Below are 18882 nucleotides of genomic sequence, written 5' to 3' on the forward strand. Positions count from 1 at the left end.
GAGGTTCATGCCACAGTTGCCATAGAAGTTCCAGCCAATTTATATATACACCCGTGTGCCACATTAAAAACAAAATGTTTCTGAAAATAAACACAATGTATTGTTTTATCAGGGAAACGTGATAATTTGGAAACATTAACCATTCCTATCATGCTTCATATTAAGCCTCTCGTTTTACCAGTTTCACCAGGTAAGTAATAACAGGTAAGTGACATCTCAAAGTAGAGTTACTCTATAACTCGACCGCTTCCCACGTACCGACTAGGACATGAAAGGTGCAGTAGATTATTTGCTCTAAATGAATGGTTAATGTCATGGTGTAATGAACAGAGACTGCTCTTTGTAAATAATTGGAATCTTTTCTGGGAGCGACCTAGGCTCTTCCACGCTGATGGCCTTCACCCCAGCAGAATCGGAGCGGCTATTCTGTCGGACAACATCTCCAAGACGCTACACACCATATGACTAGTAAGTCAAAGTCCAAATCACACTCTTTGCTGTCCAAACTTAATTGATATAAGTACCAATGTAGAACATTATATTGAAACTGTGTCTATTCCTCGTTTAGTGAGGTCAAACATTAAATCTACTGTAGAATCTAGGAAAAATCTAATTGTGATTAAACCAGAAAATCTCAATATTAGTGTACAAAAACAATTTATAAAGCTAGGTCTTCTAAACATTAGATCACTCACACCTAAGGCAGTTATTGTAAATGAAATGGTCACAGATAATAGTTTCGATGTACTTTGCCTTACTGAAACCTGGCTTAAACCAAATGATTATTTCGGTCTTAATGAGTCTACTCCTCCTGGATACTGTTATAAGCATGAGCCCCGTCTGATTGGTCGTGGCGGTGGTGTTGCAACAATCTACAGAGATATTCTTAATGTTACCCAGAAAACAGGTCACAGGTTTAATTCGTTTGAAGTACTTGTGCTAAATGTTACTCTCTTAGATGTAAGAAAGAAATCCCTATTATCTCTAGCCTTGGCTACTGTATATAGACCGCCAGGGCCTTACGCTGATTTCCTAAAAGAGTTTGCAGACTTTCTCTCAGATCTATTGGTCAATGTTGATAAAGCATTAATTGTTGGAGATCACGTAGATAACACAAATGATGCGTTAGGGGCTGCGTTTACAGATTTATTAAACTCCTTTGGGGTCAAGCAAAACGTCACTGGTCCCACTCATCGTCTTAATCATACGCTAGATTTAATTATATCACATGGAACCAATCCAACCGATATAGATATTATACAGCAAAGTGATGAAGTCACTGACCATTACATGGTCACTTGCATACTACGTACTGCTAAAATTTGTCAGGTTGCGCCACGTTATCGACCAGGCAGAACAATCCTTCCAACAACTATAGATAGATTCTCAAATAGCTTACCTGATCTATCTCAGCTGCTCAGTGAACCCAAACAAACAGATGAACTAGAGGAAATGACTAGCACTATGAGCACCATTTTCTCTAGTACATTAGACATCGTTGCACCAATTAGATTAAAAAAGGTTAGAGAGAAAACGAAAGCACCATGGTACAACAGTGCTACGCATGTTATCAAGAGAGAAACTCGTAATTTAGAGCGTAAATGGAAACAAACTAATTTAGAGGTCTTTAGAATCGCGTGGAAAGACAGTATGTCACGTTATAAAAAGGCCCTAAAAGCAGCCAGGGCTGAGCATCTCCGCAAACTAATAGAAAACAACCAAACCAATCCAAGGTTTTTATTTAACACCGTGGCTAGATTAACAAATAAACAGACGTTACCTGAGCAAAATATTCCGTTACAGTTTAGTAGTAATGATTTTATGAATTTCTTCACTGAGAAAATAGAAAGCATCAGAAACACAATTGTAAATGTACAATCTTTAATGGTGTCTTATGATTCAGCCTCAATTATCCCTCAAGAACAGCTACACCGCTTTACTACTACATTAACTTCTGTGTGGAGAATACTGTACCCACCAGGATTGTACGGTGTTTTCCCAACAATAAACCGTGGATTAACCGTGATATAAAGACTCTACTTAAAGAGAAGAAGAGGGTGTTTGGATCAGGAAACAAAGAAGAGCTGAAAACTGTCCAGAGAGAACTGAGAAAGAAGATAAGGGAGGGAAAAGCATGCTACAAGAGGAGGATGGAGGATCAGCTACAGCAGAACAATGTCATCGGTGTGTGGAAGGGGCTCAAAACCATCACGGGTCATAAGGAGTCCAGTTTCCAGGCTGAGGGTGACCAGAAGTGGGTGAATGATCTCAATCTATTTTTTAACAGATTCGATCAGCTACCCTCCCCTGCCCCCATCCAGTCCCCCCTGCTGCAATCACCACTATCTGCCTACACAGCAGGCAGCTCCAGCCCCACCTCTCTCTGCACAGCCATCAGCTCGCAGACAATACACAATACACCTAACTTCTCCCCCCTGTCGATTCCCTCCAGTCAACACTCCATCCAATACACACTGCCCCTTACAGAAGCTCAGGTGAGAATGGAGCTCAGGAAGATTAAGGCGAGGAAGGCTGCAGGCCCAGACGGTATCAGCTCCAGGCTCCTTAAGACCTGTGCAGACCAGCTGTGCGGCATATTGCTGTACATATTTGACCTTAGCCTGAAGCTGGGAAAAGTGCCACAGATATGGAAAACATCCTGTGTGGTGCCTGTTCCGAAGACGTCGCGCCCAAAAGACTTCGGAGACTATCGACCAGTAGCACTGACCTCTCATCTGATGAAAACATTGGAGAGGCTGGTGCTTACTCATCTCCGACCTCTGGTGAGTCCATCAATGGATCCACTTCAGTTTGCCTATCAGCCTGGCATTGGAGTGGAAGATGCAATTATCTTCCTTCTAAATCGGGCTATTTCACACCTGGAAAAGGCTGGGAGCACTGTGAGAGTCATGTTCTTTGACTTCTCTAGTGCTTTTAACACTATCCAACCTGCGCTCCTGAGGGATAAGATGGTGTGCATGGGAGTGGACCATCATCTGTCTGCCTGGATTCTGGACTACCTCACAGACCGACCACAGTATGTGAGGACTCGTGGCTGTGAGTCTGACATGATTGTCTGTAACACTGGAGCCCCGCAGGGTACGGTTCTTGCCCCGTTTCTCTTCACCATCTACACGGCAGACTTCATGTTCAGCTCAGCAACCTGTCATCTACAGAAGTTCTCTGATGACTCTGCCATCGTCGGTCTGATTACGGATGATGATGACAGGGAGTACAGAGGACTTGTTCAGAGCTTTGTGGACTGGTGCCAACGGAGCTGCCTCCAGATAAATGCGGGGAAAACGAAAGAACTGGTAGTGGATTTCCGTAGGCACAAACAAACTTTATCACCAGTGAACATTCAGGGAAAGGACATTGGGAGAGTGGACTCTTATAAATACCTGGGTGTTCACCTAAACAACAAATTGGACTGGACAAACAACACTGAGGCAATTTATAAAAAAGGGCAGAGCAGACTCTTTCTGTTGAGGAGATTAAGGTCTTTTGGAGTGCAAGGAGAGCTACTGAAGACTTTTTTTGACTCTGTAGTGGCCTCAGCCATATTCTATGGAGTGGTCTGCTGGGGCAGCAGCATCTCTACTGCAGACAGGAAGAGACTAGACAAGTTGATCAGGAAGGCCAGCTCAGTCCTGGGGATTCCCCTGGATACTGTACAGGAGGTGGGAGAAAGGAGGATGGTAGCAAAACTATCGTCATTGCTGCAGAATGCCTCTCACCCCCTGTATGTAACCGTTACATCACTGAGCAGCTCCTTCAGTCACAGACTGATACATCCTAAGTGTCTGAAGGAGCGGTACAGAAAGTCTTTTCTCCCTGCTGCTGTTAGATTCTACAACCAAAGCTGTTCCCAGTAGACCCACCCCCTTTTTGTATTTATACATTATACTGTGTATATACTGTATATACTGTTATTATTATAGTATGTGTATATTCTCTTTTTATTTATTTGTATTTATTTATTTTTATTTCTAAATTTTTGCTGCTGTAACACTGAAATTTCCCCACTGTGGGACGAATAAAGGATTATCTTATCTTATCTTATCTTACTATAGGACAGGAAGAGCTAAATAAACTTATCACTTCATCTAAAACAACAACATGTTTATTAGATCCAATACCCACTAAACTACTGAAAGAAGTGTTACCTGTAGTGGCAGAGCCTCTCCTCAATATTATTAACTCGTCTTTATCTTTAGGTCATGTTCCAAGAATATTCAAGTTGGCAGTTATAAAACCTCTTATTAAGAAACCACAATTAGATCATAATAATCTAGCAAATTACAGACCGATTTCAAATCTTCCATTTATGTCTAAAATACTAGAAAAAGTTGTGTCCGCCCAACTGGGCTCTTTCTTGCAAGAAAATGATATCTATGAAAAATTTCAGTCAGGATTCAGGCCGCATCATAGCACAGAAACTGCGCTCGTTAAAATTACAAATGATTTACTTCTAGCTTCTGACCAAGGCTGTATCTCAATACTAGTTTTACTTGATCTTAGTGCTGCGTTCGACACTGTAGATCACAAAATACTCTTAGATAGACTACAAAACTACACTGGTGTTCAGGGACAGGCATTAAACTGGTTCAGATCGTACTTATCAGACCGTTACCATTTTGTCTGTTTAAATGGGGAAAAATCGAAGATAACGTCAGTAAACTATGGAGTGCCGCAAGGATCTGTGTTAGGCCCTCTGCTATTCTCAATATACATGCTGCCACTTGGTAATATTATAAGAAAACATGGAATTAATTTCCACTGTTATGCGGATGACACTCAATTATATATTTCATCACGACCAGATGAAAACAATAAATTATCTAAATTGACAGAGTGTGTTAAAGATATAAAATACTGGATGACCTGTAATTTTCTGCTATTAAATTCAGATAAAACGGAGGTATTACTTATTAGTCCAAAAAACTGCCCACAAAACCTCTTACAATACAACTTTAATTTAGAAGGGTGTCCTGTTACTTTATCCACTACAGTAAAAGACCTGGGTGTTATATTAGACCGCAACTTGTCTTTTGAAAATCATATTTCATATGTTACAAGAACAGCCTTTTTCCACCTTAGAAACATTGCTAAGCTACGTAATATGCTATCTGTTTCTGATGCAGAAAAGTTAGTTCATGCATTCATGACCTCGAAACTAGATTACTGTAATGCCTTATTAGCTGGTTGTCCTGCATCCTCAATAAACAAGCTACAGTTAGTGCAAAATGCAGCCGCTAGAGTTCTTACTAGATCAAGAAAATATGATCATATAACACCAATTCTATCGTCTCTACATTGGTTACCTATAAAATTCCGTATCAATTACAAAGTATTACTATTGACCTATAAAGCCCTAAATGGTTTAGCTCCTGGGTATTTAACGGATCTTCTATCGCCCTACAATCCATCGCGCTCTTTAAGATCACTAAATTCGAGGCTTCTGGTCATTCCTAGGATATCTAAGTCCACTAAAGGAGGGAGGGCGTTTTCACATTTAGCTCCTAAACTCTGGAATGGCCTTCCTGATATTGTTCGAGTCTCAGACTCGCTGTCCCAGTTTAAAACTAGATTAAAGACGCATCTCTTTAGCCAAGCATTCACATAATACTTACCTTTTATACTACAGTTGAATCAGATTGAATGCATTAATATTATGAACAGCAGCTACGCTAATTATTTCCCATCTGCTTTTCTGTTATCTCGGGACGCTAGTCCCGAGGTAAATACAGATCGTCAGCTCCAGTTTGTATCCAGCCTCCCATGGAAACTACAGATGCCACAACACCCGTGAAGAGACGACTCGACGCCTGTGAAGAGACGACTCGACGCTGGCGATATGTTTATGCCCTAAATCAATACATGATTAACTAACTGTATTTCTCTATGTACATTTCTGAAATGCTCTTTCTGTAAATCTGCTTTGAAACAATATGTATTGTCAAAAGCGCTATACAAATAAATTTGAATTGAATTGAATATAAGGCCCTCCATTTAATATTTGAAGCCCAAAGAATCAGCATGTGATTCACCTGCAGACAAGGTCCAAACGCCAAATTTGGCTTTGGGGAGGAAATAAAGCTGGGTTACCTGATAGTGGCAGATACCTTTACAAGAAACTATAGGCCTATGTATAAAAAAAGTGATATACATGAAATTCTATGAATAACAAATTCAAATGGAAGACAAACAACCCTAAACAAAATTTTTCAACTTGCACATGGTACAACTTTCCTCAATGGGAAATTACTATTAGAAGATGTGGTATTCCATTTTATATCCCTCCAGGAGATGGCAGACAGTCATAATGTAAAAATGTATTATTTTAACTCTGTTGCCTTTTTGTAAAATTGCTATTGTGAAAATGGAGAATGAATTAAGGCAGAACAAAGTCAGTCTTGTTAACTTCTCTATCAGTCTTTCGACCATTTTGTTAATTTGCTAATTATTCCAGTTTTACACATATTGTTAATATTTTGCTGTATTTTCAAATAAACTTAATTTTTTACATAATCTGAGTCTGAATTTATTACACATACAATTAAAAAAAAATCTCTAAATGACAGAAATAGCCTGTCTCCAACCTTCAAGCTACCATTTTTACACAACTAATTTACAACAAATACTCGCTGTATAATAGAGTATAACAATATGCCTTCAGAATACAGTGGTTGCTTGTTTCTTTATAATTCATTTCCTTGAGGAATCTTTTGACTGGAGAGTCAAAACTGCTGTGTCATAAGGGCCCTCAAAATACTTAAATATTTGTTCATAATGCTTTGTGGGATTGTAGTTCTTTTCCTCACTAAAGCCGTTAAGTACACGGTTTTGTACATTTGCATTTTTGTCTAATTTTAAAATACTTTTTTGCTTTAATTCAAAGTTTGTGATGTTATGATTCACCTCATTGCTGGTTGGTTTGGTTCATTGCTTATAATACTTTAACAAAAACTTTTTAAATATCCCAAAGGGAAAAATGAATGGAAAAAATACTTCCAGAACCAACGCCACTTAAAAAGTGGGCAGGCACAGATGCACCAAGAGAGAAAACACTGTCGGAACAACATTGTGTTCCATAAAAGGAAGATAAACTACATTTGAAGTGAGTTGCTAAAATAAAAAAATCCAAAGACGGCACAGTGAAATAAACCATCTTTATGAAGATGAGAAATTTGAGGATTGATGACACAGGTGCATCCTTTAGACACAACAGTGATGCAGACCTACAACCCTACTAATGTGTTTGGATAGCACATTGCCTTTAATATAAAATTGGTTTCCTGTTTTAAAATTTGTCATGTTTTCAATATTTAGCTTAAAAATAAGGCAAAAATAGAAATGATTTGCACACAAACAGACACAGATAAACTTTTATACACTTTCCGCTCTGACTCTGAGTGCTTCCTGCTGTGGGTGTACACTGTTGGGAACGGTACGGCATTATGGGAGAAGTTGTCAGTTTACTAATCGACTGTTGATTCTGAATGCCGCTGGACCATGTGGGCTGGCCGAACGATGAAGCTGGGATCCAAACGCTGGCAATGAATCCTGTCTCACTGGAGGCCTTTGTTGCTCTGCCTGTGACCTGGAGGTAAAACAGTGACAAATACAAAATATACTGTCACAAATCTTTTGCAGGATAACAAATAAAATGTGCTTAATGCAATAGGATGAGAACGAAATTGGTTTTATTCACCTTCGAATAAACTGAATCAACTTGACTACGTACTGTAGGGTTAGGTAACACTTTACAATCAGGTCCTATTAGTTAACATTAGTTAATGCATTACTAACATGACCAATACATTTGTTACTGTACAGTACTAAATAATTTTGTTAAAGTTACTTAAATAAAAAATACAACCGTTCATTGTTAGTTCATGTTAGCTCAGGTCTATTAAAAGTATAGTGGAAGATTTTTTACTTCCGGGTGGATCACCTATACTATTGGTCCTCCTAATTGTCAATCATTCTGGTAAATCAATCAAACTTATTCAAAAAGTGGAGAGGGCGGGTCTTATCTAAAATTCGGAAAGATCCTCCACTATACCTTTAAATATTAATAGATACAACTTTTGATTTTAATGTATAAATAAATGTTGAAATGAACATAAACTAGGATTAATAAATAATTTTTAAGAATGGTTTATTGTTAGTTCATGTTTACTAATGTAGTTTAAGTGTTTACTAAGGTTACTTAAATGAAAGTAATTCCTAAGGCTCAGGTCAGAAAGAAATAGCTCCTTTACAGTTTTTATTTTATTTTTACAAAATGCAAATCTTATTTTGGTATTTTCATTCATGTTGGTTTTACTGTTTCAAATTATGGAAGGCAACTGATCTAGCAATCTTGCGTTTCTGAAGAAATAATGCACATATTCGGACCCAGCAGCTTCAAGACCCTTCTGGGTGTTTAGTCATTATTTCATATATGAGTATCAGTTGAGTACCGGGCATAGACAGGTTTTTTTGGGTGAGGTAAATGTGCATATCCTTGTCCTGCCACACCAGGTGAAGCAGCAGATCTCATGCTGGCTTGCTGAGGTGAAAGATAGGCTTGCTGTTTCCACTGACCACTCTGACCTAAAGCTAAAAAAACAACAACAAAAAACTCTAGGGTTATATTTTATAAGACATGATCATGAAAAGACAAGACATCATAAGCTTTGTCTGCAAACAAACGTACTGTAATTAGGCTCGTCACTAATTTATAACACCAAATTGTTATAAATTGAATAAAACCCTGTAGAGCTCATAACTTTCAGTGTGAAACCTTACAGATTTTCATATCACCCAATAATGAATGAATTACTCCAACTTACTGTAATTTAAAGGTAAGTTTTCACAAGTCATTGACAGATATTTGTTTTTATTATAAACTTGCTTCATTTTGTTGAGTTTTTCAAGACTTTATTTTGCATCTTCATTTCAAGGTATTTAGATATTTGTATTAGAAAACAGGATTGCATTTTTTTTTGCAATGCATGCAACATGTAATGCCACAACTTTATGAATTTAAGACTTTCAGCTCTGATTTAAGACCTTTTTAAAGGCTTAATTTGAGCAAGAGCAAATTAAGACTTTTTAATACCCACAGAAACCCTGATAAATATATCTGTGGCTTTATATTCATACAGTACACTCACAAAAAGTGATATATATTATATAGAAAAGCTCAAATGCTTGATTGTTTATATCGTAACCGTATGAAACACTATCCTATCGCCCAGCTCTTAACTGCAAAATGAGCTAATTTAAATGTGCAAAATTAACATCATGACTTTTTGTAAAGATGCTTTGAAACAGAGTAAATGGCGCTATAATAAAATTGACTTGACATGATCTGTAAATATAATCTATGATCTGTCTATTGATTGTTTTCTGTACACTGTATAACTCATTTAACTTGAAACAACTTTATAATGCTGCACAAATTAAACTTACATGACAAAGATTATTCAGTGTATTATAGTGTAACATAATGACAGAATAAATGGAGTTGGAAAATGAATTGGAAGAACATCTGATGCATAGTGTGCTGCATCAGAACTTGGTACATGTTTATTCAGCATTAGATACGAGACTGACGCAGTGGAAACACATACTGGGAAGAGCAGAAGAGGAGGAGGAGGAGGATTGTCTCTCATTGTAGTGGTTGGCACTGGCAGTGAAGAGCTCACTCTCAGAGGGATTAGATGTCAAAGGCAGCCTGCTCCTCTTCCTTTGATTAAACAGAGGCACGGAGAGACAGCCTGCAGAAACACAGAGAGACAAATGTCTGCTTTGATTTCAGGCTCCAGCAACCTGAATAACATAACTGCAGCAAAGTGTTGTATTAGCAGATAAGCAGTTTTTCAATTATTAGCCAGATTTATATACATGAAGCTCTCTGGAAATAATAAATGGCAAGTAATTGTATTATCTAGATCAGTGGTTCTCAATTCCAGTCCTCGTGACCCACTGCTCTGCACATTTTGTATGTCTCTCTTATCTGACACACTCAGTTCAGTTCATGGAGTCTCTCTTAATGAGCTGATGATCTGGTTCAGGTGTGTTAAATAAGGGAGACATACAAAATGTGCAGAGCAGTGGGTCACGAGGACTGGAATTGAGAACCACTGATCTAGATAGTAGATGGAAGACTAAGACTGACCCAACTCTTATTTTTAGGTATTTCCAAACAAGTAACGTAGGAATTCATAATATGACAGTAAATCATACCTGCGTTTGGTTTCTGGTTTTGATTCCTCCACATCTTGACACACTCACTCCTCACACTGTCTGAGAGGTGTAGCAATAGTATTGTGTAAAAATGAAAAATATTACTATCAATTAATCTTGTATATGTATATCAGCTGTATTGGCGAGTCTGGTTTCTCATAAAGATTTGACGTTACTATTCAGTGTTTGTTGCGTCGACTCGATGACAATTTGTTTGTTCTCACTCATTCAACTCAGCTCAAAAAGATAAGTATGGTAGAAATATGAACTAAAATGTTTCTATAATGAGTTTCTATGTAATAGTCAAGCTGTTTTTTTTTAAAGATTTGCTGGCTAAATTAACTTTGCTAATTATACAAGGTCATTCACTTACGTATCAAATTGTGCTTAACTTACCAGTACAAAATTGCGTCAATGAAGAGAAATATGTTAATTAGAAGCGCTCATTCGGTTGTTTAAGATGTATCTGTGGTTTTATCCCGTATTAACTCTTTAGCATTATAAAAATATTTGTTTATTGCGTCGAAATCATTTTGGCGCGAGGCCTGCTGCTCGTGCACTTGTGAAGTCCTACTCATCCCGCGAATCGGTTCTTTTGAACAGTTCATTTCAAAGACTCGGGATTAGTAGCTAACAACTTATTCAGCGGTTCTTCACGTCTCATTTCAAGCATTATCTATAGTCTACTGATATTGACGTGTCGTCTCCTTAGAAAACAAGTACTATTAAAAACAAAATTGTTTACTTGGGGCAAAATGGTTGGTGACAAATTATGCCACTGACAGTAACTTCTTGTGTAAAAATAATTTAAGGTGATAATGTCATAATCAATTCTACTTGTTGATTAAAGTTAAAATAGTGCATTATTCACTTCAGCATTACTGCATGTTAGGGCTGGGTGATATGACACTATAATATATCATAGCGATGATATAAAGTTTGAATTGATGGAACTTTTTCTAATTCTTTTACATAGATGGGCCTATTTGTGGGGTAAGCAAATTTATCCGTGCAGCTTTGAATTATTGGAACGTTGGAGTGGAAAAAGAAGCACTGATGAATCACCACCAAAATCTTCAGCTTTTAGTTTTATTGTACATAAAAAAATAATAATCAAAAAGGGGTAAATAGTGTCAAATGAATCTAAATTAATTCTAATTTAAAACTTTAGATACACTTTCTAATTTTAATAAACTTATAGAAACAAATAAATTTTACATAAAATAAACATAAAAATACTTTAAAAGCATTGGACTACCTGCAAAAAAAGTAGAACAAAGAAAACTCAAAAGAGTTTGAAATTCAGTTTATGCTGTGGAATCAAAACTGATATTGAGAATTGTGAAACCATGATATTGTTACTGTGAAGTAAAATTGAGATTTTGGTCATATTGACCATCCATATTCTTTGCTAGATAGCAGAAAAGGTTCCCACAGTTTTACATACAGTATGAATTTTTTAATAGTGTTCACCACAAGTAATAGACTACATTGTAACCAGAAATAAGTAGCCTATATAAATGGCTGCTATTTTGCATAAGTTTATTTGTAATTGCCAGAAAGAAAGAAAGAAAGAAAGAAAGAAAGAGAGGGCAGAGATGAGGTTATAGGAATATAAAGTCAGTAGGCCTATGTAGTTTCTCAATTCACTTCAATACCTGCACTGGATGGCCAATTTCACATGTATTTTGTGTATTTTCAAAATACAAAATACTGTATTTGTATTTAAATAAATTTTTTCACACAGTATTTTGTATTTGTATTTAAATAAATAAAAATTCACACAGTATTTTGTATTTGTATTTTAAATACATAACATTTCCATGTATGTATGCCCATCTCTTCACATATGTCAATTATATCACTAGACATTACTTTAATGTTTGTGAGAATCTGCTGCTCTCAGCCTGTATAAGCCCTTATGACATCATCTTGAGGACAATATAAAAGCGTGAAACTCCCTGATCACTTTGTAGCGAGTTAGGAGTACAGATATCAACAGCGTTTTTGCAGTTTTTGCGGTGTGTTTGCAGTTGTTGATAGCGGTTTATCGTGTTGATTATGGGACAGCGACAATTTCGTAGAGTGGGAGTTGAGGGAGGAGGTGAGTGTGTGCACGGGATAAATCCCCGAACAACACTGACACCCACCGACCACAAGGCGGAACTCCATCCTCGTCCCGACGAGACGCCTGTGGGCATCGGTGAGGCGGAGAGAAAGGAGGCATGGACAGAGAAAACAAAGAATAAGGGGCAGGAAAAGAGGACAGTTAGGAAGTTTGCCTCTTTTTTCTTTCGTTCGTCTCGCCCCAAATCCACCAAAGCTCAGGGTGAGCAGGTGGAGCAGTGTGAGGTGGACCAGGAGGACACTGATGAAGCCCCATCCAGGAGGTGTACTGATGGTAAATTATGAGCTCTGAACAACACAAACTCTCTTTTACACTCTTGTAAAACACTCTTTTATTCTCTTTTTTTACTCTTTTGATCACACGAGCAGTGCGCTCTGTTGTGTTGTGTTTTAAAAAAAAAATGTATGTTGCTAGGCAACCACCGAAACAGCTGTGCTGTCAGTCAAGTAAACCTCAAATCAGCCTTTTATTAACTTTATTTACTTTCTGTTAAAACTGTGGTAGTTGGTTCGTGAAGTCGTTAAGCTCCTGGTAACCTGGTAAAACGCTTAAACAACGCGCAGAACGCTCACTGCCATAGAAAACCATGTAGGAAACCAATTGAAAAAAGGCCTCTCACTGCAAAAAACGCGTCACGTGTGCTCGGGGCCAATCATTTACACACAATATAAAAAAAAACACATCACACATTATAAAAAGACAGATAAATGAATTTATTCCACGATGTGATGAATGTTTGAATATAGATGAAATATAGTTTGAAGATGTGGTGGATGATTTTAAAACAAGCTTGTGGTTGATATTCCTCTCTTTAGATCAGATTTCTTTACAGGACATAATCTTTACTGCAGAGGATAATGATCATCAGGAACCTCCTTCCAGTAGTCCTGAAGTCCCCCACACTTCCGAAAACCAGCAAGTGGAGGACATCAAGCCTCAAGATCAGGACAGTCCAGCCGGTTCATCACCAGGTGACACTGGATCACATCTGCTGAGACAGCTGGACTGTGACAAGATCGTGAGGATTGAGGGTGAGTTTACTGCAAGTTTACTGTCTGACATGAAATATAACACACACACACTCTCTGAAAGTGAATATGTATATAGGAAAGCATATGTTTTAAATAATACAGCTGATACTGCTGTAAGGTTTCTTTTAGTTTTTTTTTTTCCTCCATAATTTGAAATCACCATTTGGCTTTTTTTGCAGTTCACTTAAATAGTCATGTGACAAATGAATTTTTAAAAGTACAAATATTACAAATATATTTCCCTATTAACATTTCATCAGACAGTATGGCCTCACTGCAGGACACTGTTTTATCAAACAATAAACAAATACAAATAATTATGTTTTAATAGATCACATCATCTCGAAATACGCCATTGGCAAGAAATTGGGGGAAGGAGGATTTGGCTCTGTCTTTGAAGGGACCCGTTGCAAGGACGGCCTCAAGGTAGCTGTGAAATACACAGCGAAGACAAGGAACCAGCAATACATCAGCCTTGTACGTAGACTGTGCTCTCTATGTTTGCAATTTATAACATTTTAATGTAAATCACAGAGTGCAAATATTTCAATAGATAGACAGACTGGGCTAAATCCTTATTTGAGAAACCAATCCTATGTCTAACAATAATAAAAACTGTCATTCTTCTAGCCTGACCATCCCAAACCAGTTCCACTTGAGGTGGCCCTGACAGTAATGGCCAATCAAGGCCCAAACTGTGGCCACATTATAAAGGTGCTGGACTGGCAGGACCATCTCGACCAGTACATCATGGTCTTAGAACGGCCCTTACCCTGCATGGACATGCACAGCTTTTGGCAGCATAACAGAGGCTGCTTCATCGAGAAATTGGCCTGTCACTTCATGCAGCAGGTGATTTCCGCTGCTGCCCTGTGCTGTTCCAGGGGGGTGCTTCATCGAGACATCAAAATGAAGAACCTCCTGGTAAACACAGAGACCATGGAGGTCAAATTGATCGATTTCGGCTGCGGAGACATCATGAAAAGGTCATCCTACAAAAGCTACTCTGGTATGTGTTATCTTTAAAACATACATTTTGGGATTTAAACTCTAGTGACCAGTTACACCACGTCTCAGACATCACACAGTGAGATATTAACAATACACTAACAAATCTCTCAAAGAATAATCAATATTAATATTATTTTTGTTGACTAAAATTAAATGCCATTTCAGTTAAAGTGAGAAAAAGCAAGCTTACACATGTGGCAAACTCCTATCTCCAGGCACAGAAAGGTATTGCCCTCCTGAGTACTTTGAGAAGGGCAAGTACTATGGGAAGCAGGCAACGGTGTGGTCGCTGGGGGTGCTGCTGTATGCCATGGTCACCGGCCGTTTCCCACCTTTGATGGACCCTGATGTCTGGTACCAGCCGGGCTTCTCAGATGGTTAGAACAAAAAAGATGTTCTTATGGATAATGCAGGAATCTTTATCATTTTTACAGCTTAGAGAGCAAGTGTAAAGTTGAAGGAAATAATTAGACAACTCTCAATCTTTCTGCACAGAATGCTGTCGCTTTATTCGAGGTTGCCTGAAGAGGAACCCAAAGCGGAGACTCCATCTGGATGAGATGCTCTCCCATGACTGGTTCAAGGTACTAAGCTAAAATGATTTTGAAGGCTATCAGCTTCTTTACTTTACCATTCAGTACCTGCTGTAACTGTCATATACTGAATCCTTATACATGGCACAGATGTATTTTTATACCTAATGAAAAATGCTTTCTAATTGTGTTTCAGGTCATGAAGAGGGTTTAGCCTTGCGTCTGGCGGGCTGACACAGATGACCCTCCATCTCTCCAGCCTCAGCGTCTTGCGGGGCTGGCAAGCCTCGGTTGCGTCTGGCGCCTTGGCTTGAGGCAGTAGTTTTAGCGTCTTGCAGAACTACTTGCCTAGGGATATGTACATATTGTAAATAGTTAGTTTAGTTTTACTTAGTTAAGTTAGCCCCTCCATCTCTCCAGCCTCAGCGTCTTGCGGGGCTGGCAGGCCTCGGTTGCGTCTGGCGCCTTGGCTTGAGGTGGTAGTTTTAGCGTCTTGCGGAACTACTCGCCTAGTGATGTATATTGTAAATAGTTTATTTAGTTTTAGTTAAGTACTGCTCCATCCAATCATATTTTTAACAATGGAGTCACCCAGAGCTCTCTGTTCAGCCCGTCCCACAAGTTCCTCGCCCTGCCACACTAGAAGTTTCTACCACTGGCATCCGGGTCCCAGAGAGGGGGTTTCACATAGCTCGTCCCGACGAGACGCCTGTGGGCATCGGTGAGGCGGAGAGAAAGGAGGGATGGACAAAGAAAACAAAGAATAAGGGGCAGGAAAAGAGGACAGTTAGGAAGTTTGCCTCTTTTTTCTTTCGTTCGTCTCGCCCCAAATCCACCAAAGCTCAGGGTGAGCAGGTGGAGCAGTGTGAGGTGGACCAGAAGGACACTGATGAAGCCCCATCCAGGAGGTGTACTGATGGTAAATTATGAGCTCTGAACAACACAAACTCTCTTTTACACTCTTGTAAAACACTCTTTTATTCTCTTTTTTTACTCTTTTGATCACACGAGCAGTGCGCTCTGTTGTGTTGTGTTTTTTTTATTTTTTTTATGTTGCTAGGCAACCACCGAAACAGCCGTGCTGTCAGTCAAGTAAAGCTCAAATCAGCCTTTTATTAACTTTATTTACTTTCTGTTAAAACTGTGGTAGTTGGTTCGTGAAGTCGTTAAGCTCCTGGTAACCTGGTAAAACGCTTAAACAGCGCGCAGAACGCTCACTGCCATAGAAAACCATGTAGGAAACCAATTGAAAAAAGGCCTCTGACTGCAAAAAACGTGTCAGGTGTGATCGGGGCCAATCATTTACACACAATATAAAAAAAAAACACATCACACATTATAAAAAGACAGATAAATGAATTTATTCCACGATGTGATGAATGTTTGAATATAGATGAAATATAGTTTGAAGATGTGGTGGATGATTTTAAAACAAGCTTGTGGTTGATATTCCTCTCTTTAGATCAGATTTCTTTACAGGACATAATCTTTACTGCAGAGGATAATGATCATCAGGAACCTCCTTCCAGTAGTCCTGAAGTCCCCCACACTTCCGAAAACCAGCAAGTGGAGGACATCAAGCCTCAAGATCAGGACAGTCCAGCTGGTTCATCACCAGGTGACACTGGATCACATCTGCTGAGACAGCTGGACTGTGACAAGATCGTGAGGATTGAGGGTGAGTTTACTGCAAGTTTACTGTCTGACATGAAATTTAACACACACACACTCTCTGAAAGTGAATATGTATATAGGAAAGCATATGTTTTAAGTAATACAGCTGATACTGCTGTAAGGTTTCTTTTAGTTTTTTTTTTCCTCCATAATTTGAAATCACCATTTGGCTTTTTTTGCAGTTCACTTAAATAGTCATGTGACAAATGAATTTTTAAAAGTACAAATATTACAAATATATTTCCCTATTAACATTTCATCAGACAGTAAGGCCTCACTGCAGGACACTGTTTTATCAAACAATAAACAAATACAAATAATTATGTTTTAATATATCACATCATCTCGAAATACGCCATTGGCAAGAAATTGGGGGAAGGAGGATTTGGCTCTGTCTTTGAAGGGACCCGTTGCAAGGACGGCCTCAAGGTAGCTGTGAAATACACAGCGAAGACAAAGAACCAGCTATACATCAGCCTTGTACGTAGACTGCTCTCTATGTTTGCAATTTATAACATTTTAATGTAAATCACAGAGTGCAAATATTTCAATAGATAGACAGACTGGGCTAAATCCTTATTTGAGAAACCAATCCTATGTCTAACAATAATAAAAACTGTCATTCTTCTAGCCTGACCATCCCAAACCAGTTCCACTTGAGGTGGCCCTGACAGTAATGGCCAATCAAGGCCCAAACTGTGGCCACATTATAAAGGTGCTGGACTGGCAGGACCATCTCGACCAGTACATCATGGTCTTAGAACGGCCCTTACCCTGCATGGACATGCACAGCTTTTGGCAGCATAACAGAGGCTGCTTCATCGAGAAATTGGCCTGTCACTTCATGCAGCAGGTGATTTCCGCTGCTGCCCTGTGCTGTTCCAGGGGGGTGCTTCATCGAGACATCAAAATGAAGAACCTCCTGGTCAACACAGAGACCATGGAGGTCAAATTGATCGATTTTGGCTGCGGAGACCTCATGAAAAGGTCATCCTACAAAAGCTACTCTGGTATGTGTTATCTTTAAAACATACATTTTGGGATTTAAACTCTAGTGACCAGTTACACCACGTCTCAGACATCACACAGTGAGATATTAACAATACACTAACAAATCTCTCAAAGAATAATCAATATTAATATTATTTTTGTTGACTAAAATTAAATGCCATTTCAGTTAAAGTGAGAAAAAGCAAGCTTACACATGTGGCAAACTCCTATCTCCAGGCACAGAAAGGTATTGCCCTCCTGAGTACTTTGAGAAGGGCAAGTACTATGGGAAGCAGGCAACGGTGTGGTCGCTGGGGGTGCTGCTGTATGCCATGGTCACCGGCCGTTTCCCACCTTTGATGGACCCTGATGTCTGGTACCAGCCGGGCTTCTCAGATGGTTAGAACAAAAAAGATGTTCTTATGGATAATGCAGGAATCTTTATCATTTTTACAGCTTAGAGAGCAAGTGTAAAGTTGAAGGAAATAATTAGACAACTCTCAATCTTTCTGCACAGAATGCTGTCGCTTTATTCGAGGTTGCCTGAAGAGGAACCCAAAGCGGAGACTCCATCTGGATGAGATGCTCTCCCATGACTGGTTCAAGGTACTAAGCTAAAATGATTTTGAAGGCTATCAGCTTCTTTACATTACCATTCAGTACCTGCTGTAACTGTCATATACTGAATCCTTATACATGGCACAGATGTATTATTTTACCTAATGAAAAATGCTTTCTAATTGTGTTTCAGGTCATGAAGAGGGTTTAGCCTTGCGTCTGGCGGGCTGACACAGATGACCCTCCATCTCTCCAGCCTCAGCGTCTTGCGGGGCTGGCAGGCCTCGGTTGCGTCTGGCGCCTTGGCTTGAGGCAGTAGTTTTAGCGTCTTGCAGAACTACTTGCCTAGGGATATGTACATATTGTAAATAGTTAGTTTAGTTTTACTTAGTTAAGTTAGCCCCTCCATCTCTCCAGCCTCAGCGTCTTGCGGGGCTGGCAGGCCTCGGTTGCGTCTGGTGCCTTGGCTTGAGGTGGTAGTTTTAGCGTCTTGCGGAACTACTCGCCTAGTGATGTGTATTGTAAATAGTTCATTTAGTTTTAGTTAAGTACTGCTCCATCCAATCATATTTTTAACAATGGAGTCACCCAGAGCTCTCTGTTCAGCCCGTCCCACAAGTTCCTCGCCCTGCCACACTAGAAGTTTCTACCACTGGCATCCGGGTCCCAGAGAGGGGGTTTCACATAGCTTTCTTTCTCAGCTGCCTTGGGCCCAGAG

The 18882-nt window shown here is 39.1% G+C and overlaps 2 protein-coding genes across 2 annotated transcripts; one reads left to right on the plus strand and one right to left on the minus strand.

The window, feature by feature from the left end:
* Positions 1–6539: 6539 nt before the first annotated feature.
* LOC311293238 (uncharacterized protein) lies at positions 6540–10822 on the minus strand. Its single transcript, XM_084413352.1, has 5 exons — positions 10636–10822; positions 10240–10299; positions 9624–9770; positions 8469–8607; positions 6540–7603 (listed from the first exon to the last, which is right to left on the minus strand). Exons 2-5 carry the CDS (start codon positions 10271–10273, stop codon positions 7474–7476), a joined length of 450 nt encoding a protein of 149 aa, XP_084269478.1. The 5' UTR covers positions 10274–10299; positions 10636–10822; the 3' UTR covers positions 6540–7473.
* A 4359-nt stretch (positions 10823–15181) lies between these two features.
* LOC311292943 (serine/threonine-protein kinase pim-2-like) lies at positions 15182–18375 on the plus strand (the record flags this gene model as incomplete). Its single annotated transcript, XM_084412776.1, has 8 exons — positions 15182–15232; positions 15552–15861; positions 16405–16620; positions 16966–17096; positions 17248–17626; positions 17844–18005; positions 18124–18212; positions 18358–18375. 8 exons carry the CDS (start codon positions 15182–15184, stop codon positions 18373–18375), a joined length of 1356 nt encoding a protein of 451 aa, XP_084268902.1.
* Between the last annotated feature and the right edge of the window lie 507 nt (positions 18376–18882).

The sequence above is a fragment of the Rutilus rutilus genome, assembly GCF_951802725.1.
Source record: "Rutilus rutilus genome assembly, chromosome: 7".
Taxonomy (NCBI): Eukaryota; Metazoa; Chordata; class Actinopteri; order Cypriniformes; family Leuciscidae; genus Rutilus; species Rutilus rutilus.